This window comes from Rhinoderma darwinii, chromosome 1 (assembly GCF_050947455.1).
Source record: "Rhinoderma darwinii isolate aRhiDar2 chromosome 1, aRhiDar2.hap1, whole genome shotgun sequence".
Taxonomy (NCBI): Eukaryota; Metazoa; Chordata; class Amphibia; order Anura; family Rhinodermatidae; genus Rhinoderma; species Rhinoderma darwinii.
Window position 1 is genome coordinate 47,039,103 of NC_134687.1, and position 25,060 is coordinate 47,064,162.

Below are 25,060 nucleotides of genomic sequence, written 5' to 3' on the forward strand. Positions count from 1 at the left end.
TGCCGAAAGAGGGACGCGTCACCAAGACAACGGGCGGTAAGTATGAATTTCTTTGACTTTCACTAGGGAAAGTGCTGTCCCTTCTCTCTATCCTGCACTGAATAGGGAGAAGGGAAGCACTTTTCCTGCAGTCCGCAGCGGCCAGTCCGCATCAATTTTCTGCACATTTTGTGCAGATCCGCTGCAGAATCTGCAACGCAGATTCTGTGCGGGATTGATGCGGACAGTTGCGGAGGAATTCCGCCATGTGTGGTCATGCCCTTATACCCCCACTGATTAGAAGGTGATTAGGCGGTGGTTTCAGAATGTGCCCCGCCACCCTCAGCACCTGAAGTTCTGCATGACAGCTGGATAGATAATCATTCATTTAATTATCCTCTGATGCACGGCCCCCCCTCATTTTGTATTGGGGCCCAGGAGCTTTAATTTACACCTCTGCTGTAGACAAGGTTGTCACCTTTCTCTATTGCTTTTTTACGTTAATTGGGACCATGCTTTTAGACAATTCTTACAACAGAAGGCAAATACCAGCACAAAAACTGAGTGTTTGACAAACTTTTTAAATTATAAACAGAAATTCAAACATTTCCAGTTATAAAACTTTGAAAATTATTTTCAGACAACAAACAACATCCTGACATTCCTCCATGTAACAAATAACTAAACTACAGTATTTTCAATATGGATTGGATGTATATAAATATATATATGAAATTAAATAACTAAACAGAATGCCAGACTTTTTGCACACCTGTGCGCCAATGTCCCTCTCCTTGTCTTTAAACTGCCAGCCTCTCCATAGTGGCGTGCGCGAGCTCTCCTACTGTACATCTTAAAGGGACAGGCCTATGTCAGCAGGTCAGTGCTCGGTCTGTGGCTGATCACCACTGATCTGCTGTCTTCTCTAACCCCTGACGATCCACTGTTGCCAAGGAAGCTGTGTCTGGCCAGGCATTTAATTTGCTATATGGTTCACCCAAGAAAAATCTCCAAATCCCACACACACACAAAAAAAAAAAAACTCGTACTTCCAGCTCCATATATAGGGAAAGACAGCATCTCTGGATAGTGCCGGTAGTGGGGGAGCTTGTGCTCTCCACCAATGTCCATGAAGGTGTCCACATCTAATCTACACAAACACATGCAGATCCATCATGGTCACCATCTTTTCTTTGCACTCACAGACCATTTTCCTTTGGAAGCCCGAAGAATTCCCAAATACAATGATCTCCAACCTGCTGGAAAACTACAACAACTATCATTCACTGACGACAGCAGGGTTTTATGGCATGCTTGGAGTTGCAGCTTTCCAATAACTGGAGAGGTCAGAGTGCACTGCCCTAATGTATACCTACGATGGAAAATTCTGTTTTTCACTGGAGTTTCCCTTTAGAACACGTCATTTCAAAAACTATTAGAATAATCGTGAGTAAAGCGTTACCCATCACACAGGAGACAATGAATGTAGAGATATTACAATCAGCTGGACAATGTGTGAAATGCATGTTTAATAATGTGAACAGCGTATAAATATGAACAACCATAATCCAGTCTTTTCCCAACTGGAGTGCAGATATTTATAAATGCGTGAAGCAGTAGGCCGCCACTTACGGTACGTGCGCTGATTAAACAATTCTCAGACATTTGGAAACTGGAAATAGTCGTGTTCTGTGGATGAGACCTTTTCTGTTTCATTTTAAATATCTTTTTACTATTTTATGTATAAAAAAATGACTCATAAAGTAAACAGTAGTGTGTTGATCCTAACAGGGTGTTTGATGGCGGCTCTAGAATCTAACACTGGAGATTGTTCATTAAGCAGTTTCATAGACATGCGAGAATACAGTACTTATATGGCCACAATTAGAAGAGCAAATTAGAGAGAAAAAATAAATAAAAATTACCTTAAATTAATTTGTAAGCTCGGTCTCTATTACCCGGGTATGTTGGAGTTGGTAATGAACAGAGTGAGCGCCACTCCAAACTTCAAATCCAATGATACTTAGCGGCATATCTTCTGTCTAAGATTCTGTCCACATCTGCTCTTAACTCTTAACACTGCTCCGTCGCAGTTTTGGTAAAGAATGCTGGAAGGAAATTTGTGCAACATGCTGCACTATTTCTTTCAATTAAACTATGAACCCTGATTGAACCCAATAGTCAATGCAATGACAATGTAATTATAGTGACGCAATGGCTCCGTCACTTAGGCTTTTTCATTCTTTTGTACCTTTAATAAAACACTGTAGAAGAACGGAAAAATTTGGCGCAAATATGAACAAAGTCTAACAACCTCCTACCCTTACTAACTCCCACCTGACTCTCCATATCTCCGCCCCTTGGTACTACGTGTAATAGATAAATTATTGCATTGGCCCGCTTTTCAGGCGCATGCGCTTGGCCTACACTAAGATTACTTTGCACAGCTTAGACAGGGAGAAACAAGCTGTGGTGATGTGATGTCTCGGCACAGACAACGCAATGTGGGGGGGGGGTAGCAGTGGCAGGGGGAGGATGCAGAAGGGGGGCGGGCTTCCATCACCAGGAGGAATAAAAACCAAGCCCACTACACTGACGCAAGCTGTGACGGATTGACATAGAGCAGGGGCCGGAGTATGGAGTAGGGCTGGAGCCTGTGTCGGAGTGAGAATGGCAGAAGTGGGTGGAATTCTAATCGGAGTTCTATTATAACGGTATGTAACTCTGGGTGCATCGTCATATGTCAAATAATTTTATTTCCCTGGAATACCCCTTTAAGGAAGAGCAAAGTGAAAGTGTTGCAGTGGCCAAATGTGACATCCGACCTCAACCTTTTTGAGAACCTGTCTGGAATTTCGAAGAGAGATGTTCAGCAGCATTAACCATCAGATCACTCAAGGAGGCCAACCTTCATAGACGGACCACATGTTGTAAACTTGTACACTCCCTGACAAGAAGGGTTTTGCGCAGAACTATAACGCAGCGGAGGACATACTAAGCACTAGAATGTTACTTATTTGTTGCATTTAATGAAGGATGTACTCATTTTTGCTACCCTGGATTAAAGAAAAGTTGCCTAAATTCTTTATTTTACAGATATTAATGATATGTTTTTCTATGTTGTTATTAAGTATAGGTTTAATCTGTTAGTGACCACCAATATGCCTTTTCACGGCGGCCACTAATGGGCTTTATTCCGATGCATACGCCTTTTCATGGAGCTGCATCGGAATAAATAAACAAAGCAGGGAGCCATTAAATCTCCCTGCTCTCAGCTACATCCAGTAGCTGAGGGCTGGGGGCATCCCTGCTCGAACGGGCGAGATTGATATCCGTATCGATCTCGCCAGTTTATCCTTTCAGATGCGGCGCTCAATAGCGAGCGCCACATCTGAGTGGTTTTGGAGAGAGGGAGGGAGCTCCCTCTCTCATCGCACCGGCACCCTGAGTCAGATTGCAGGGTGTCTGTATCTTCTGTGGCAGCCGGGGGCCTAATAAATGCCCCCCAGGTCTGCCACAAGTTATGCCTGCTAGGCCATGCCAGAGGCATGGCCTAGCAGATGCCTGTCCGTTTTACACGGACAGGCACTAATACACTGCAATACAAAAGTATTGCAGTGTATTATAAAAGCGATCGGATGATCGCTAAGTGAAGTCCCCTGGTGGGACTATTAAAAAAGTTGAAAAAAAAAGTTTATTAAAGTTAATTAAAAAAAATAACTGAAAAAAAAGATGAAAACCCCACATTTTCCCCTTACAAAGTGCCTTATTATTAAAAAAACAAACAAAAAAAAGTTACACATATTTGGTAACGCCGCAAACGTAACGACCCCAACTATAAAGTTATTACATTATTTAACCCGCACAGTGAACGCCGTAAAAAATAAGCTAAAAAACAATGCAAAAATTGCTGTTTTCTGTGAATCCTGCCTATTAAAAAAAATGTGATAAAAAGTGATAAAAAAGTCGCATCTACTGCAAAATGGTACAAATAAAAACTACGAGCTGTCCCGCAAAAAAAAGCCCTTATACAACTGCATCGGTGGAAAAATAAAAAAAGTTAGGGCTCTTAAAATATGGAGACACAAAAACAAATAATTTTGAAAAAAAGTAGTAAAATTAATTTGGTATTGTTGCAATCGTAACAACCTGCTGAATAAAGTTATTGTGTTATTTATACCACATGTTAACGGTGTAAATTTAGGACGCAAAAAAATTGTGGCGAAATTGCTGTTTTTTTTCTATTCCCCCCCAAAAAAAGTTAATAAAAGTTAATCAATAAATTCGATGTACCCCAAAATGGTGCTATTAAAACTTACAACGTGTCCCGCAAAAAACAAGACATTATACAGCTATGTCGACGCAAAAATAAAAAAAAGTTATAGCTCTTTGAATGACACGATGGAAAAACGTAAAAAATAGCTTGGTAATTAAGGCCTAAAATAGGCTGGTCACTAAGGGGTTAATAAATTAATATTTTTTTGTCATCCTTCCATGAATTGTACCGGTGATTATGTATAAATATAAATATTTCTCTGGGAATGTTCACAATTGGCGGATTATCTGCCGATTTTCCAACCCGCAACAATTTGCAAAAAACGCAAATCTGAAAAAAAACCACCCTTTTTTTGTTTAAAATAAAAAAAAAAGCCAAAACTTTGCGTTTGACTGCTGCAGTGTCATCACAAGAGGCAGAACTGCACGGAGATCTGAGGAACGCGTCGCTATGACAGCATCCAGGGGGTAAGCATTGACTTTTTTTTTTTTACCAGCACTATTTCCGCCTGAAAATCTGCATCACAATTTGGTGCGGTTTTCCGACCAGAATTCCCTGCGGGTTTTAGGCTGGATATAATGCATACTTTTAGGCAGCGTATATGCCCTGTGTGAACATACGCTCTATGATCACAGGGGGTGTACTCATTTATACAGCGTACTGAATATACAAGACAAGACCTATTTAGTCCTAACATACTATTCTGTACATTTATTTCAAACTCATTTTATGAATTATATACCAAAGAATAAATAAAATATTTCACATTCCAAGTATTTTTTTTTTTTTATTATTCTTTTTATTTTGACCCATGTTAAATTCTTTGGAAAGTATAGAGGCGGGCGGTACAGGAGCGATATATTTTATCCCGGCTAAAATAGGAAATGTTGGGTCTTATGAAGACCTCCTGTGAAAATGACACGTTTATGAGCAAAATGTTAGATTCCTGCAGTTTTGAAAATGATGGGTTGTAGGTATCCACCGTGTAGGCTGCAATCCACATAGGGATCTCCGCGTTCCTGGGCCATTCAGAAAGGCAGAAAATGTATCTCCAGGGAATAAAATCTATTTCCTGGTATATAGTTTTATTTTCCTCTTCATGTGTTTTCTAGTTCTGATGAAAATCAGATTCCACCGTTAGAAATATCTCTAATTAAATACATTACAGGTGGGAGTTTTGCCTCATTAAACAGAAGTGTTTCTCATCATCCACAAACATGAGGGTTGGGGATCATTTCATTTATTGGGGGATTTTAGTGTTGGCTACAACTTAATTGCAAACATTATAATAGCAGCCAATGTTATTAATGGCACCGCCCTATTACTTTTGAGATTATATTAAAAATCGTTCTTAAACATTTCAATATAGTCTCCTAGGGCATGTGAAGTGCTAGGCCCCATACACCCGATTGCATGAAATATCGCAACTCATTACAAACTGTACATGTGAGGTTCCATATGATAATGTAATTTATGACCGTATCTTTCCATATGGTGTTCCGTACAGATACCATATAACTTCTATGTATTTATGTATGAGCTCTATGTATTTATGTATGGGTTCCATATGGTGTTCCGTGTAGGTATCATATCAGCTCCATGTACTTCCTTATGAGTTCCATGAAGTTTTGTATGGTTTCCATATGGTGTTCCCTATGGCTAACATATAAGTTGTTATATATTTTATGCTTTTGCTTTAAAATTAGTCCTTTTTGTCAGCAGTATAGGGAAGAAAATTGGCATGTGTTTTGAGTTTTCTTTTTACAAGTCTCCATATACACGGATACCAATTTCTGTTTCCATTGACTTTTATGGGAATAATTTTATGGACCATGGTACGATATTTCTTATATGGTGGCACACCATACAGTGGCACACAGTGGTACGGAAACCTCAATAGAATAACATTACCGCTGTATTATACCTTGTACAGAGATGTAATAAAGTCAAATACAAGAAGTCTTATCCTTACAAGTTACCATATTCGAATCCAAAAACAAAGCCCCTAACATAAAAAGATGGTAAGAGTTGCTTTATTTACCACAAAGGAACGGAAATCACTATCTGGGACTTGACTGTATTATGTACCAATGGGGAAGGGGGTTGTCACTTTATTAGAAGTTCACTTGATTATTACATGTACAATAGCGTGACTCTGCAGTGTAATAAGGTAAAAAACTCTGATATTTTTATGTTGTTTAGATTTTGATTATCTGCAACAACCCGAGCAATTCAGAAATTGTCATCACTTGACCACCTCACTTAGGGGGTCAAATTTAAAGTGTAGCTAAACGTTTGACAAACTTCTGACATGTCATAGTGTCATGTCAGAAGTTTGGATTGGTGGGGGTCCGAGCACTGAGACCCCCACCAATCGCCAGAACTAAGCAGCTGAAGCGCTCAGCCGCTTTGTGTCTGTTTGGCTTTTTCTGGAAATAAATGTATCAGAGTACGGACTCAGTAGAAAGTCTAAGAGACCGTACTCCGATACATCGGCTTTCCGGAGAAAGCCGAACAGACACGAAGCAGCTGAGCGCTCACACGAGTGCTTCAGCTGCTTAGTTCTGGCGATTGGCGGGGGTCTCAGTGCTCGGACCCCCACCAATCCAAACTTCTGACAAGTCACTATGACATGCCAGAAGTTTGTCAAACATTTAGCTACACTTTAATATCCACGATCGGTGACCCTGTGCTATTACATAGGCAAAAAAACACTAAATGCTCCCGTTTGGCCATATGATAGGTTGGATAAATGGCACATGGGATACTGAAGATGATAATGATGGTGGTTAACGATGGCGAAGTATTCATTGTTTCCTATGATGTCAAATTTTTGTGCTCCCACAAAATTATTGAAGATTAGAATTCACTGAATTATATAATGAGTAAAATTTGTAATTTTTATTGAAAAACTCCCTAAAAACAGAGGTACAATCACCACTGTGAGAAAAAAGCCCCAACCGTGCTTGTTTAAAAACGTATTAAATAAATACTGCAATCACTGATTCATTTGCGAACCTCCCTAGATTGCATTAGAAAGATGTATAGTGGATCAGCGTTAAACATTGGTGCGTCAGTAGATGGGAACCTCTGAAAGTACACTGGAGCCAGCCGTTCCCGTACCTAGTAACCCCAGTGCTGAGGTTACCCCACGATACTCCTGACACCTACGCTATAATCCCTCCTCCTTAGACCCTACGCGTTTCTATGTATCAATTCATCAGGGGTCAATATATTATCATAATCTAGCTAAAGTGCCAGTGATAGATGATTGTAACAGATATTCTGCTACACACACGGAAGCGTGCTCGCATGGATGTCAGCGGCACGCTTCTCTAAGGACTCAGAGTTTATATAAATTATGCTCCTCCCCCTGGGCTGAGGCAGAGCCTCGTATACGACCAATCACCAGCGTCCACGCGTAGGGTCTAAGGAGAAGGGATTATAGCGTAGGTGTCAGGAGTATCGTGGGGTAACCTCAGCACTGGGGTTACTAGGTACGGGAACGGCTGGCTCCAGTGTACTTTCAGAGGTTCCCATCTACTGACGCACCAATGTTTAACGCTGATCCACTATACATCTTTCTAATGCAATCTAGGGAAGTTCGCAAATGAATCAGTGATTGCAATATATATTTAAAGAGGCTCTGTCACCAGATTTTGCAACCCCTATCTGCTATTGCAGCAGATCGGCGCTGCAATGTAGATTACAGTAACGTTTTTATTTTTAAAAGACGAGCATTTTTTGCCAAGTTATGACCATTTTCGTATTTATGCAAATGAGGCTTGCAAAAGTACAACTGGGCGTGTTGAAAAGTAAAAGTCCAACTGGGCGTGTATTATGTGCGTACATCGGGGCGTTTTTACTACTATTACTAGCTGGGCGTTGTGTATAGAAGTGTCATCCACTTCTCTTCAGAACGCCCAGCTTCTGGCAGTGCAGATCTGTGACATCACTCACAGGTCCTGCATCGTGTCGGCACCAGAGGCTACAGTTGATTCTGCAGCAGCATCAGCGTTTGCAGGTAAGTAGCTACATCGACTTACCTGCAAACGCCGATGCTGCTGCAGAATCATCTGTAGCCTCTGGTGCCGACACGATGCAGGACCTGTGAGTGATGTCACAGATCTGCACTGCCAGAAGCTGGGCGTTCTGAAGAGAAGTGGATGATACTTCTCATCAGAACGCCCAGCTAGTAAAAGTAGTAAACACGCCCCGATGTACGCACATAATACACGCCCAGTTGGACTTTTACTTTTCAACACGCCCAGTTGTACTTTTGCAAGCCTCATTTGCATAAATACGAAAATGGTCATAACTTGGCCAAAAATGCTCGTTTTTTAAAAATAAAAACGTTACTGTAATCTACATTGCAGCGCCGATCTGCTGCAATAGCAGATAGGGGTTGCAAAATCTGGTGACAGAGCCTCTTTAATACGTTTTTAAACAAGCACGGTTGGGGCTTTTTTCTCACAGTGGTGATTGTACCTCTGTTTTTAGAGAGTTTTTCAATAAAAATTAAAATTTTACTCATTATATAATTCAGTGAATTCTTATAGATGGCGAAGACTCTATTGTAGTGATTATTTGATATCAGTATCTAGTTGAAACGCCCACAGGTCTGAGATGGTGCTGAATAGTTCTCAAGCCACGAACCTTCATCTCTGAACAATCATTCAGACGCTTCTAGATTCTATTGTGGATCACTCGCTAAACCACGTTTTCTGGACTATGGGATGCCAATCCAACAAGGACTGTTTTATATGATTTCTATCGATGGCAGGATTTGGAAGATATCAAGTTCTGAATTACAGAATGCTAATGTACATAAGTTATCTTTTTCTTAATAATGTAATATTCTACTAATATAAAAAATGTGTAATGAGGGTTTGTTTCATGGTCGACTTGGCGCACTAGAGTACCAGCGAATCCTCTGGTGGGCAGAGACTGCGAGACAATAATGGGACCCAAAGTGCCAGCAGAAGACAATCCTATTTGGAGCTGACTTTAGCACATAAATCTATTTCTTGGGTTTTTAAGTAGCTTATAAGTTATCAATAACTTATTGATATCACCTACCCCTCTAGGTCATGGTTCCCTCTTCTCTTACTCCTCAGTGCTCTAGATTTACATGTTCAGCGATAACTTCTGACAAAAAACATAAATGGCTTCTAGTCAAACAGAATGTACCATAATAGTTACCATCTAGCTATCTGGTTCCCTATTAACCTCCATTACTTACTCTAGTCCTTACCTGTGTGAATGGCATAATCAGAATATTTTGCATTTGCTGTTAATATGGAAAGTTATTAATATTTTATAATGACGGACAAGTAGCTATAACATTAGCAATGCATTATGAAAGATGTTATAGCTAGTCAGGTCTATATGACTTATCAGCATAATAGATCTTAATGGAATGAATCATCTCCACTTTATAGACTCTGCTACAATTAAGTTATTATTATTTAATGAACTACCTTGCGTGGGCCATATACCGCAGCCAATATACTGTGTACTTTTTACCTAACTGTTATCTAAAATCTATCTATCTATCTATCTATCTATCTATCTATCTATCTATCTATCTATCTATCTATCTATCTATCTATCTATCTATCTATCTATCTATCTATCTATCTATCTATCTATCTATCTATCTATCTATCTATCTATCTCATATCTATCTATCTCATATCTATCTATCTCATATCTATCTATCTATCTCATATCTATCTATCTATCTCATATCTATCTATCTATCTATCTATCTATCTATCTATCTATCTATCTATCTATCTATCTATCTATCTATCTATCTATCTCATATCTATCTATCTATCTATCTATAAATCTCATATCTATCTATCTATCTATCTATCTATCTATCTATCTATCTATCTATCTATCTATCTATCTATCTATCTATCTATCTATCTATCTATCTATCTATCTATCTGTCTGTCTATCTATCTCATATCTATCTATCTATCTATCTCATATCTATCTATCTATCTATCTATCTATCTATCTATCTATCTATCTATCTATCTATCTATCTATCTATCTATCTATCTATCTATCTATCTATCTATCTATCTATCTATCTATCTATCTATCTATCTATCTATCTTTCTATCTATCTATCTCATATCTATCTATCTCATATCTATCTATCTCATATCTATCTATCTCATATCTATCTATCTATCTATCTATCTATCTATCTATCTATCTATCTATCTATCTATCTATCTATCTATCTATCTATCTATCTATCTATCTATCTATCTATCTATCTCATATCTATCTATCTATCTATCTATCTATCTATCTATCTATCTATCTATCTATCTATCTATCTATCTATCTATCTATCTATCTATCTATCTATCTATCTATCTATTTATAAATCTCATATCTATCTATCTATCTATCTATCTATCTATCTATCTATCTATCTATCTATCTATCTGTCTGTCTGTCTGTCTGTCTATCTATCTCATATCTATCTATCTCATATCTATCTATCTCATATCTATCTATCTATCTAATATCTATCTATCTATCTATCTATCTATCTATCTATCTATCTATCTATCTATCTATCTATCTATCTATCTATCTATCTATCTATCTATCTATCTATCTCATATCTATCTATCTCATATCTATCTATCTCATATCTATCTATCTATCTCATATCTATCTATCTATCTCATATCTATCTATCTATCTATCTCATATCTATCTATCTATCTATCTCATATCTATCTATCTCATATCTATCTATCTCATATCTATCTATCTCATATCTATCTATCTCATATCTATCTCATATCTATCTATCTCATATCTATCTATCTCATATCTATCTATCTCATATCTATCTATCTCACATCTATCTATCTCATATCTATCTATCTCACATCTATCTATCTATCTATCTATCTATCTATCTATCTATCTATCTATCTATCTATCTATCTATCTATCTATCTATCTATCTATCTATCTATCTATCTATCTATCTCATATCTATCTATCTCATATCTATCTATCTCATATCTATCTATCTCATATCTATCTATCTCATATCTATCTATCTATCTATCTATCTATCTATCTATCTATCTATCTATCTATCTATCTATCTATCTATCTATCTATCTATCTATCTATCTATCTATCTATCTATCTATCTATCTATCTCATATCTATCTATCTCATATCTATCTATCTCATATCTATCTATCTATCTATCTATCTATCTATCTATCTATCTATCTATCTATCTATCTATCTATCTATCTATCTATCTATCTATCTATCTATCTATCTATCTATCTATCTATCTATCTATCTATCTATAAATCGGTCTGTCTGTAAATCATAAGAAAATTATTTTTGTCCTGTAATATATATATACTACCGGTTTTATAACACTTACATTTTTCGAGTTATCTTTTATTTTAACAGTTCTAGTACAGCAAATAACGTGAAATGGTTCAAAGGTAAGTTAAAAACATAAAAATAATATGAATTTTTAAACTCAAACGCAACAATAGTCTTAAAAATCTTTATTTTAACCAAAGGGCTTTTTTCAGGGAACACATCAAGGACAGTTGCTCTGCAGCACAGAAAGCAAATTATGGTTTGAAATTGGATGCAAACTATTCCTACAGGTGTCCCAACTTTTGGAAACTTACTATCAAACCCTCGGATTCTATATAACAACTGTTGGAACAGACTGCATTACAACACCCTGTAGGGCAGGATTTGGACAGTTTTGCTCTTCAGGACAAAGCACATTGATATCATAATGGCAAGATAAAGGCAATTAACAAAAGAAGACAGACAATTATAACCCTTAGAAGTGTAGAACTGTCCTACAGAGAAATTGCCAAGAAAGCCAAGGTGGCAGCCAGTATAGTACAGGTGACCGTATCCTATACCATCAAAAGCCACCCGGAAACTGGTGGAAATTCTGACAGGAAGAGGTCTGGCAGACCAAAGGCCACTACAAAATCAGATAACAAGTATCTTCAAAATCTTTAAGCCCAGCTTAATGCAGCAAAAAAATAAAATAAAACAAGTTTGCATTTCAACTGTGAAGAGAAGACTTCTATCTGCTACAAGGGCAGCACATTTGTGGGAACTTCTGCAACAATGTTGGGAAGAAATTTCTGAACAATATCTGAATGCAATTGTAGAAAGAATGCCTCGATTGTGTAAAGCTGTTATCAGCGAGAGGTGGCGACTTTGAAGAGTCAAAAATCTAGATTTAAGTTGTTGAAGTAAAGTTTATCCATTATTTTTATTCATCTTAACTTATTTATTTCTTCTATTCTTTCATTTCAAAGTACATTTGAGACATTAAACTGTGTAAATATCAATAAAAACTGGATTGTAATTAGGGGGTATTGGAAGTAGATTGAAATAGTACGTGGATTAACACAAGTTTACTACGGGCGAATAGCATGGAATCAGCATTGTGGCCATGCATTATTGGGGTACTGGCCTCAATTCCAACTCAAGTCAACATGGACATTGCTTTTTTTCAGATTTTTTTTAATCTGTGTTATTGTTAGTGGCTCTGATACAGGGATAGTAGAAAGAAACCAATGTAAATTTATAATAAACTACTAGGATCCGACAATGAATGGGACCATTGAAATGAGTTTCTACAAGTAATAACAAATAATATTACTATTTTCTTCATGTGGGAAGCCATTCCAGTAAGTACACTTTCTTTCAAATAACATACATAGCAATATTTAAATAAAGTCATTTGCTTGACAAGTAAGGGTGGTGTGCATGCAAATGTACCAGCCAGGGGCGCACACAGATAACGGAGGTCCACTGTGCAAAAACAGCTTGCGAGTCCCATATTGACAGCATACCGGCAACTTATAGCTTCTCATTGTTTTCTGATATTTCTCTGAAAAATGGTTGTATAGTTTTCCTTTCCTCTGCAGCGATGGGTTACATCCCTGCTAGTCTAGAGTAGTGAAGTGGTTAACCCCTTCCCGCTTTTGGGCGTGACTGTACGTCCAAATTCAAAGTGCTCTCCCTCACACGGGTGTACAGTCACGCCCTGTAGATAAAGCGAGCACAGGAGCTGTGCGCGCTTTATCTTCAGCGGCTGTCAGCTGTCATACACAGCTGACATCCCGCTGCAATGGCTGCAATGGCAGTTACTGCCGATCGCAGCCATTTAACCCCTTCAATGCGGCTGTCAATGGCGTCCGCCGCATTGAAGTGGTTGACAGAGGGAGGGCGCTCCCTCTGCACCCACCGGTTCCCCCCGCAATGAATTCCTCTAGGGGTGTAGTTTCCCAAATGGAGTCAATTTTGGGGGGTTACCTTTGTTTTTCCACCACAAGACCTCTTCTAACCTGACATGGTGCCTGGAATATAATTTAAGAGAAGGAAGGCCGAAAAATCCTCTAGGTGCTCCTTTGCTTCTGGGGCCTTTGTTTCAGGCCTGTAGCACACTAGGGCCACATGTGGGATATTTCTAAAAACTGCAGAATGAGGGAAATAAATATTCAGTTGTGTTTCTCTGGTAAAAACCTTCAGTATTACAGGAAAAATTGATTAAAATGGAATCTCTGCAAAAAAAATGAAATTTGCAAATTTCCCTTCCACTTTGCTTTAATTCCTGTGAAACGCATAAAGGGTTAAGAAACTTTCTAAATGCTGTTTTGAATACTTTAAGGGGTGCAGTTTTTAAAATGGGGTGATTTGTGGAGGTTCCTAATATATAAGGCCCTCAAAGCCACTTCAGATCTGAACTGTTCCCTAAAAAAATAGCCTTTTGAAATTTTCTTGAAAATGGGAGAAATTGCTGCTAAATTTATAAGCCTTGTAACGTCCTAGAAAAATAAAAAGATGTTCAAAAAATGATTCAAACATAAAGTAGACATATAGGAAATGTTAACTAGTCACTATTTTGTGTGGTATTACTATCTGTCTTACAAGCAGATACATTTGAATTTAGAAAAATGCTTAATTTTGCTAATTTTCTCTAAATTTTGGTGTTTTTCAGAAAAAATATTGAACTTATCGACCAAATTGTTTCACTAACATAAAGTACAACATGTCACGAGAAAACAATCTCAGAATAGCTTGGATAGTTAAAAGCATTCCAGAGTTATTACCACATAAAGTGACACATGTCAGAATTAAAAAATGAGGCTGTGTCATTTGGTCCAAAAGTGGCTGCGTCCTTAAGGGGTTAATGGTAACATCCATTGTCAATTCAATCAGTGAAGGGGATTATCGTTGCATTGCTGGATGTCTAGGGTAGTGAAGGGGTTATTGGTAACATCCCTGGTGGTCTAGGGCAGTGAAGGGGTCTGTAATTACATCTTGGTTGGTCTAGTGCAGTAAATAAGCTAGAGTGGCTGTCCAACCATCTTAAAAAAAAAAAGGTACCTGCATATACTATAGTTAGATATCTTAGCTCTCCACATCACGTTTCCGGGTCCTTTTTCATCATAATGTATGTTCATGCAGCTCTCTCCCCCACTCTCATTCCCCGCTACATTCCCGAAGGGCTCATGAAGCTCAGCACGCGCCTTTTTTTACTACTGATCCCAGCATCCTCTGTTTCCCCATGATCCTCCCACTAGTTATTTTTCCCTCCCTCCTTTTTCTTCTCTGCCCTCTGCCGCATCAGTACGCTGTTTCTCTTCATCCCACCCACAGTCTGTATGTCACTACTACACAGAAAATAACTTTATTAGTTGTCGGTTTTACTAATTTGTAAGTTCCAACCCACATAATAAAACGTTATTTTTGATAGGCCCAAAACCATGACACAGGAATCTAAACAGGAATTAAGCCAATCCCCCTAAGAAATTATAGTCTGTGATGTAGCGTCCCCTGAGGAAGCTGCAGAGATGAGATGGTTAGTACTTTGCAATCTTATTAAAAACGTGTATATTAGGCAAAGATTACAATTTTATGGTTAGACTAATTGCCAGACTTTTTTTTTAATCTCCCCGGAATACCCCTATAACTCCCTGTGAAGGGGATCACTACCTATACTGAAGACTGCAGGACCCTTTCCTGCTGCTCATCAATAATCAGCCAATTAGACGGCTGCTCAGAAATCAGGCAGTCTCTTTGATTGGCTAACTGGGATCAAGCATTGTCTGTGTAATCTATAAGAGACCCATAGAGAGTATACTTGTATACAGGATACTTGTTTTCAAACTTTCTGTAGCTAGAATGGACGCTCTTCCTCCTTTGTGCCCCGGCTATATGTCCACCCCGTGCGCCATTTATAGTGCCACTATAACAGAACATATTTATCTCTGCGGTGTTCTCCATTCCACTAACAAAACATGAATGTACCCATATCTACCTGTGCCATTTTCTCCAGTCAAACATCAGCACTAAAGAGAAGTCGGGCAGCAAGGATCACAAATGTGTTATGTTCTGGGATGGTAAACTGTCCCACTACATTCTTCATACTTGTTTGGGATAGGGATGAGTAGTCAGGTGTTGCATGACAGATGCCCATGAGCCACAAGTGGATACAATAAATGAGAATAACTTGATATTAAAACAATGCTGGGCCCGTCTTATGTTAGATGTTGCCCTGTGCACTACCTTCTGTTGGCACCCCCTTATGGTGCACTATCATACAAATAACTATACCAGACCGTGCCTAATTATAAGTTTCATACAGTGTAATACAGTGGCGTAGCTATAGGGGTCGCAGCGGTCGCAGTTGCGACCGGGCCCCTAAGCCTGGGGGGCCCACGGGCCCCCGTTGCCATACAGCACTTTTTCTAACTAAATCTTCTGTGCCGTGAAGCCGGCACTTCCGGGTTACGGTCACATGGTACACTTAGTGTACCATGTGACCGTGTTGTCACGTGACACGGCTTCCAGACAGAGCAGAAGAGTCGGTGCGGAGGACTCCAGGTAAGCTGCAGTGTAATGTATTGTGTTGTAACATTATGTATTGTAATGTAATGTATGTGATGCCTTGTAATGTATTGTGTTGTATGCGGTGGAGAGGGGGGGAGCGTTAAATCACAGCCCCCCCCCCTCCTCCACCGCAAACTGCACAATACAGTATAGTACACATGAGTGTATGAGAGCGGGGCTGCGGCTGTGTAATACAGTCACTGCCCCGCTCCTGAGTCCTGACGTGTGCGCGCCGTCAGGATGATGTGATGCGGCCGGCGCTGCACTAATGAGCGTCGGCACTGAAGACAGAACATGGTGGGCGCGCTACAAAACACCCCTATGTTCTGTCCTCAATGCCTGAACCGCCGCTCATTAGTGCAGCGCCGGCCGCATCTCCACATGCTGACCGCGCGCGCACTTATATCAGGAGCGGGGCAATGGCTGTATTACACAGCTGCAGCCCCGCTCTATAACGGCGGAGATCAGAGAAACCTCTCATCTCCGCCGCTATTCTCCTGAATGCTGCGATCAAAGCTGACTGCAGCATTCAGGGGAAAATGAGAAGGGGGGATGCCCCTGGATCGCGTCACAGGGAATTCCTGTGATGCGATTAGGGGACATACCATATATGGGCAGACAGCCCAGGGTCTGTTGAAGGACCCCAGGGCTGTCCTACCATATTTCCTGTTGTTAGGGCATACTGAGGTATGTCCTAACAACTGCCTGTGTACTATCCGTACACATGCTAATGTACTGGCATATAGATATAGGCCAGTACATTGAAGTTTAAAAATAAAATAAAAACAAAGTAATGTTAAATTAAAAAAATACACATACACTTTTTTTATAATAAACATTAAAATAAGTCTCAATACATAAAACATACACATAATCGGTATAGGCGCGCCCGTAATAGCCTGCACAACAATTTTTTTGCATAATTTATGATGTGTACTCTGTAAAAAAATAAAATAAAAATTGCTTTCTATCACTTAGGCCCCATTCACACGACCGTGCCCGCAATCAGGGCCCGCGATTGCGGGCACGGCCGGCCGCTGACTGCCACCCGCATTTTCGGGCCGTGCTCCCATACAAAGTATGGGAGAACGGCCCGCAAAATGCAAAAGGACGGACATGTTCCATAATTTTCTGAACATTTCTACGGCACGGACACCCATCCGTAGCGCTACGGAAATGTGTCCGCGCACAATGAAAGTGAATGGAGGTTATTTACGGTCGTGTGCATGGGGCCTAATTGTGAGGCACAAGGTGCGATGATGAATTTAACCTCCATGTGCCTCACATTAATAGTAATTAACCCCATCATGTACCTTACACATTAACCCATTATGACTGAGAAACATGATGAGGTTAATTACTATTAATGTGAGGCACATGGAGGTTAAATTCATCATCACACCTCGTGCCTCACATCAGAAAATGGAAGAACTTTTTTTTAATTTTTATTACTGTTGGCAAAGTAAACGAAGTATCGGTATCGAAGTCCAAATTTTGGTATCGTGACATCCCTACACTGTGGGTCGCGTCCCCCTGGGGGTTCGTGAGTCACTCACCGAGGTCCCGGTTCCAATCAATGCTGGAGCAAGGAGCTGACATCTCCTTGATCCAGCATTCCCTGTGCCGTGAGCGGCTCGACGCAGGCAGGCGGGATGTAGCGACATCATCGCGCCTTCCTGCGCTGAGTCACTCATAGTACACACCGGAGGAGGCGAAGGATCCTCCACTCGACGTGGGAACGGGGATAGGTAAGTAATTATGCACATATGGGGGCATTATACTGTATGGGGGGGGCTGATATTGGGGGTAGCTATGGGAGCATTAACTGTGTGGGGGCAGCTATGGGAGCATTAACTGTGTGGGGGCATTATACTATGGGGGCTGTTGGGCAAGGCGTCTGGGCATAGGAGCGCGCAGGGGTCTGATGATGATGGTGGTGCTGGGGAGGGGTAGGGGGGCCCAAGCTGAATTCTTGCACCCGGGCCCATGAGCCTTTAGCTACGCCCCTGGTGTAATATGTTGACCAAATAACGCCTCCTTACAGTTAAAGGGGTTATGCGGGTACCAAAAATGATTAGCAGTGCACTCACTGCAGTATGCGAGTACACTCACTAATACATAGTCCGGTCCCTCATTACGCTGATTATGAGATTTTCAAGGATTTTTATAGCGCTGCCAGGGGACCGGAAGTCTAGTTGCACAGTCTTCCTTGATGACGATAAGACTCTACGTCATGTGACCGGCCCTGCTGTACTCTATGTAATCGCTGTACACCTGCTTGTACATAGAGTACAGCAGGGTCGGTCACATGATGAAAAGTCGTGTCGTCATCAAAGGAGGCTTTGCAACTAGACTTTCGGTCCCCCGTCAGCGCTATAAAAATCTCAGAATCAGTGCGACGGGGGACCGGAATGTATATTAGCAAGTGTACTCACATACGGCATCTAATAATTTTTGGTCCACGCATAACCCCTTTAATAATTCTATACAATGCAGTCACCACCGACATACAGTGCAAAATAATATACCGTACAGTTCCTAAGTAGCAGTGCCAAACAATGTAAAGTAAATAAGAAATAACCGCTCAAATAATACCAACATACAGTCACCATATAACACCTCCGCTGCTATACAATTAATAATGTGATTACTGGTGGTCACAAATGCCCCTGAGGCGCCCCCTTCAGCAGGGATGACCAATGTGCACACCACTAAGGCCAACCGTGATGCAATGTTTGTCTGATAGGGAACAGTGATGATTTTTGCATAGACAAGTTAAAGTTATAGGTTTAGGTAATTGTTTCTTACTGTAGTCAGAGGAACTACAGCAGTTGCACTAAATTAATCATATTTATTAATTAAGACATCCAGCTGACATGCCGAGGTGAAACGTCGATGAGCAAATCAATCTGAACACAGTATGAAGCAAATGGCAGTACAATGATCGAATTACCAAAATGAATTGAGTCTTCCACATACAAGGTAGATAGAGATAATGTTCTCAGCTGCCAGAATGAAACTTATGTGTAGAGAAATCCTCAACTCATAAAGTGTCTCGCAAGTGTATGACAAAGTGACATGTGCCCCCAACCCCCCCAAGGCCAGCTTGTTATTAAATGATCACTGTCAAGGAGGTTCACCTTAAAGTGGTTGTCCGAGATTTAAAGACTTTGTGTTAATGCTTGTAATTTATAAATGTAAATACATTTGTAATATACTTACAATTTCCAAAGTGCCCCGTTTCCAGATCCTGCCGTGGGGTACTTGACTGGTGACTCTCTGCCCTGGCTCTGGCCGCTTTGTTGATCTTGAATTCTTTGCCGGGTATACGACACGTCACTTGTCACGTGGTGTATATCGGCTTGTTCTGCTTCACAGCCCGTAACGCGCATGCGCTGTCACTGCTGTTCTCGCGGTCCCTGCTGTTCTCGAGATAACAGCAGGGGCCGCGCATGTGCGTTACAACACAAGCCGATATACACCACGTCACAAGTGACGTGTCGTGTACCCGGAAAAGAATTCAAGATCAACAAAGCGGCCAGAGCCAGTGCAGAGGGTGACGTCATCCGCCAAGTTCCCGACGGCAGAATCTGGAAACAGGGCCACTTTGGAAAATGTAAGTATAATACAAATGTATTTACATTTATAAATTACATGCATTAACACAAAGTCATTAAATCTCGGACAACCCCTTTAATCTTCTTCCATGTATCCAAGGCTCGGGAGCGAATAAGAAGTTGGGGTGAGGTGTATGTAAAAGGCTGTCAATCTTAGGCACATTAGTTCTAGAGGCTATGCAGACTATTCTGAAATTAGATTGTAACCCCAGAGGAGTCAGCGACTGATGTGCGTCATTATAATCAGTATTGACAGGATATGTTGGTGTTATATAAGGAATGGAATAGGCCATAAATAAACTGTCCATAGAACATCATTTTCTGTCCAGATACAATTTTCACAATAACAATCTCTTGTTACTTACCCTGAGGTAGTTGAGGGTGAAGTTGGTTAGACCCATCCTAGTTATATTTTTGGAGAGCTGCTCTAGCACCTGGGGGTCTGGTGCCTGTATACATAAGACGTAAATTACAATATTAATACAGTAACCAATTAAACCGTATACAATCAAATACTTTATCACATTACTTAACTAAATAGAAGTAAAAGAATATATATTCAACATTTACATACAATACAAACATTGAAATGACTAATTATAGATACTAATAAGGAATTCAAATTAATTTCAGATCATTGAAAATGCAACAGTTATTGTACATTAAAGGTAATGTAAATCCAATTAAAGGCATTTTTTTAATTAGAAGTTCAATCAGTGTGATTGGTCAACTTTATAATTAGTTTTTATTAAAAATGCTATTTACTTTTTGGGATACAGCTGCTGTGTATCCCGTATAGAGAGTAGCTATATCTAGCGCTAAATCCTTTTCCTGTCAGGTCTGCTGGACTGACGGGTTCGGTGAAAGCGGGTCACCTGCAATCTATCACATCTGTTCACACGACAGGGTCCGAGTGTCGGCCGGGAAAATCGGCCGTTTTTGGCCGATTTTCCCGGCTGGTTTGCATCCGATTTGCATCCGTTTTTTTCCCTGTCCGTTTTAAAATCGGATGAATTTCATTTAAATTTGTTGCCACACACAGCCCTTTGTAGATAATGCCACAGCCCCCCTGGTAGGTAATGCCACCCAGCCCCCTGTAGGTAATGCCACCCAGCCCCCTGCAGGTAATGCCACCCAGCCCCCTGTAGGTGATGCCACACAGCCCCCTGTTGGTGATGCCACCCTGCCCCCTGTAGGCGATGCCACCCAGCTCCCTGTAGGAATACCACCCTGTCCCCTGTAGGTAATGCCACCCAGCTCCCTGTAGGTAATGCCACCCAGCCCCCTGTAGGTAATGCCACCCAGCCCCCTGTAGGTAATGCCACCCAGCCCCCTGTAGGTAATGCCACCCAGCCCCCTGTAGGTAATGCCACCCAGCCCCCTGTAGGTGATGACACACAGCCCCCTGTTGGTGATGCCACCATGCCCCCTGTAGGTGATGCCACCCTGCCCCCTGTAGGCGATGCCACCCAGCCCCCTGTAGGAATACCACCCTGTCCCCTGTAGGTAATGCCACCCAGCTCCCTGTAGGTAATGCCACCCAGCCCCCTGTAGGTAATGCCACCCAGCCCCCTGTAGGTAATGCCACCCAGCCCCCTGTAGGTAATGCCACCCAGCCCCCTGTAGGTGATGACACACAGCCCCCTGTTGGTGATGCCACCATGCCCCCTGTAGGTGATGCCACCCTGCCCCCTGTAGGCGATGCCACCCAGCCCCCTGTAGGAATACCACCCTGTCCCCTGTAGGTAATGCCACCCAGCTCCCTGTAGGTAATGCCACCCAGCCCCCTGTAGGTAATGCCACCCAGCCCCCTGTAGGTAATGCCACCCAGCCCCCTGTAGGTAATGCCACCCAGCCCCCTGTAGGTAATGCCACCAAGTCCCCTGTAGGTAATGCCACCAAGTCCCCTGTAGGTAATGCCACCAAGCGATGTCACCCTGCCCCCTGTAGGCGATGCCACCCTGCCCCCTGTAGGCGATGCCACCCTGCCCCCTGTAGGTGATGCCACCCTGCCCCCTGTAGGTGATGCCACCCACCAGCCCCCTGTAGGTGATGCCACCCACCCTGCCCCCTGTAGGTGATGCCACCCTGCCCCCTGTAGGTGATTCCACCCTGCCCCCTGTAGGTGATGCCACCCAGCCCCCTGTAGGTGATGCCACCAAGTCCCCTGTAGGTGATCCCACACAGCCCCCTGTAGGTTGCACCCATCCCCCCCCCCCTTCCAGGAGAAGTCACTGACTTCAATGTCCATATATGGACAGTGTAGTCACTGACTTCTCCTGAAGAGGAATTCCCTGCCACAGGTCGGGAATTCCGCTTCAGAAGTGAGTGACGTCACTGTGTCCATATATGGACAGTGTAGTCACTCACTTCTCCTGTAGCGGAATCCCCGGCCATAGAGTCGGGGATTCCGCTGCAGAAGTGCGTGACTTCGCTGTGTCCATATATGGACAGTGTAGTCACTCACTTCTCCTGTAGCGGCATCCCCGGCCATAGAGTCGGGGATTCCGCTGCAGAAGTGCGTGACTTCGCTGTGTCCATATATGGACAGTGTAATCATGCACTTTTCCTGTAGCGGCATCCCCGGCCATAGAGTCGGGGATTCCGCTGCAGAAGTGCGTGACTTCGCTGTGTCCATATATGGACAGTGTAGTCATGCACTTCTCCTGTAGCGGCATCCCCGGCCATAGAGTCGGGGATTCCGCTGCAGAAGTGCGTGACTTCGCTGTGTCCATATATGGACAGTGTAGTCACGCACTTTTCCTGTAGCGGCATCCCCGGCCATAGAGTCGGGGATTCCGCTGCAGAAGTGCGTGACTTCGCTGTGTCCATATATGGACAGTGTAGTCACGCACTTCTCCTGTAGCGGAATCCCCAATCCCCGGCCGGGGATTGGGGATTCCGACTCCTACAGCGAGCAATAAAAGGCCCTCCTCCTCCTCCTGACATGCACTCTGCACTGTGAGGAGGAGGAGAGAGAGTGCGCGAGCGACGGTAGACCCGGCCATCACTCGGGACACATTCCGGTGATGGCCGTGTATTACCCGGCCCCATAGACTTCTATGGGAGCCGGGCGGCCGGGCATGTCCTAATTTTTTACGGCCGGTTTTCCCGGCCGTCAAAAAATCGGTCGTGTGAATAGCCCCATTAGGGGTCTATTATTCCTAATGCAGCCGGGTGCCGGCCGATTTATGAACAGCCGGCACCCGGCCGGGAAACCCGGTCGTGTGAATCCCGCCTTATAGATTACAGGTGGATCCGACCCGCTGACACTGAACCCATCAGGTTCGCGGGACTGATGGATTCAGGTCTTAGCGAACGATACAGCTGTTCTGTATAGAGAATACAGAGCAGCTCTATCTCACAAAGTAAAGAATTTTTTAATAAACACTACTTAAAGTTGCACCAAACACATTGATTGACCTTTTTATTATAAAAAAAAAAAATGCCTTTTAATGGTTTCCATGGCCTTTAAACATTGAAGATAGAGAGGCTATATTATGGCAGTGAAACAGCTTTTGTTCTGTGAATATTTAACAATTTTCTACCTGTACTACATCACATATTTCTGTATAGGATGGTTTAGGGTATGTGCACACACACTAATTACGTCCGTAATTGACGGACGTATTTCGGCCGCAAGTAGTGGACCGAACACACTGCAGGGAGCCGGGCTCCTAGGATCATAGTTATGTACGGTGCTAGGAGTCCCTGCCTCTCCGTGGAACTACTGTCCCGTACTGAAAACATGATTACAGTACGGGACAGTTGTCCTGCAGAGAGGCAGGGACTCCTAGCATAGTATATAACTATGATGCTAGGAGCCCGGCTCCCTGCATTGTGTTCGGTCCGGTACTTGCGGCCGAAATACGTTCCGTACATTACGGACGTAACATGGTCGTGTGAACCCAGCCTAAGAGGTTAATGATGTTCTTGGTGGTGTAGGATGGTTGGGATTAATGATAATTATAATATTCACATTGGTCTAGGCTTCAATACATATAATCCCTAGTGATCAAGGGTAGTTCTTGTGTTAAAGGGGTTATGCGGAGACTACAAATTCTTATCAGTGTATTCACTGCAGTATGTGAGCACACTCGCTAATATACATTCCAGTACTCCGTGGCGCTGATTCTGAGATTTTCATCGATTTTTATATCAATGCCGGGGGACTGGAAGTTCTTGTTGCACGGCCTTTTTTGATGACGATACGACTCTTGATTATATGACCGACCCCTCTCTATGTACAAGCAGGAGCAGTAGTACAGTGAGTACATGGAGTACAGCGGGGTCGGTCACATGACAAAGAGTCGTATCGTCATCAAAGAAGGCTGTGCAACTAGATTTCTAGTCCCTCTGGTAGCGCTATAAAAATCTATGAAAATCTCGGAATCAGCTCGACGGAAAAACTGGAATGTATATGTTAGTGTACTCACATACTGCATTGAGTACACTGCTAATAATGTTTGGTTCCCGCATAACCCCTTTAATTGTAATATTCCTGGTGGTTTAGCATGGATTATGGGTTAATATATTGCATCCGTGGTAGTAAAGGATTGATTAAAGGTGAATACATATTATTCCTGGAGATTAGTGAAGAAATGTTAAGAGGAGCAGTATTGGACAGAGCCTCGGGAAGGATTTTGAATTGTATTTTTTGTATAATTGGCAGCCCGTGGTTGGACTTTTGCACAGAGGTTTTGCATTTGAGGTGGACAAGAAGAGGTGAATAATTCGTCCATCTAGATTGTAGAGGTGCCACCATAGAAAAGGGTATTGCTGTAGTCCAGACATAATTTAAGTGCATTGACTAGTATTTTAGATATTTCATTTGTCAGGCTATGGCAAGTGTGTGGGTGAGAGGTTTAAATGAGAGAGATGTATTAGTGAGTGTATTCCTAATGCGCACGTTAGAAAAGGTGGGATTAGTGGAGTGTGACGTCGAGTTCTGTATTATCCACGTTAAGTATGAGGCAACACGAAGTGTCAAGATTGGGAGGTGATAGGTAAATTTGGTTGTTATTAGTGTAAAGATTATATTGTATGACAAATGAGTTTTGCGTAGGTGTTGATGGAGAAAAGGAGGAGACCTAAGACACACTCTTGTAATGTACTATTAGTAAAGAGATTACTGTAACACTCTAAGGTTGAGGTGGATAATTCTCTACCCTTAAAGGAACTTTGCTTCCCAAATTGTGTATTTTGTACATGTCAGTATAGTCTTTCCCAATGAATTAGAATA

The 25,060-nt window shown here is 41.8% G+C and overlaps 1 protein-coding gene across 5 annotated transcripts in view; it reads right to left on the reverse strand.

Annotated features, from left to right (window-relative positions):
• The window catches only part of LDB2 (LIM domain binding 2), a 318,333-nt gene that overhangs the window by 28,044 nt on the left and 265,229 nt on the right, over positions 1-25,060 (reverse strand). For all 5 annotated transcript variants that reach the window (XM_075858397.1, XM_075858403.1, XM_075858390.1 and 2 more), the window contains exon 5: positions 20,184-20,267. In XM_075858397.1, coding sequence (XP_075714512.1) covers positions 20,184-20,267 — 84 coding nt within the window. The remainder of the gene's footprint in view (positions 1-20,183; positions 20,268-25,060) is intronic.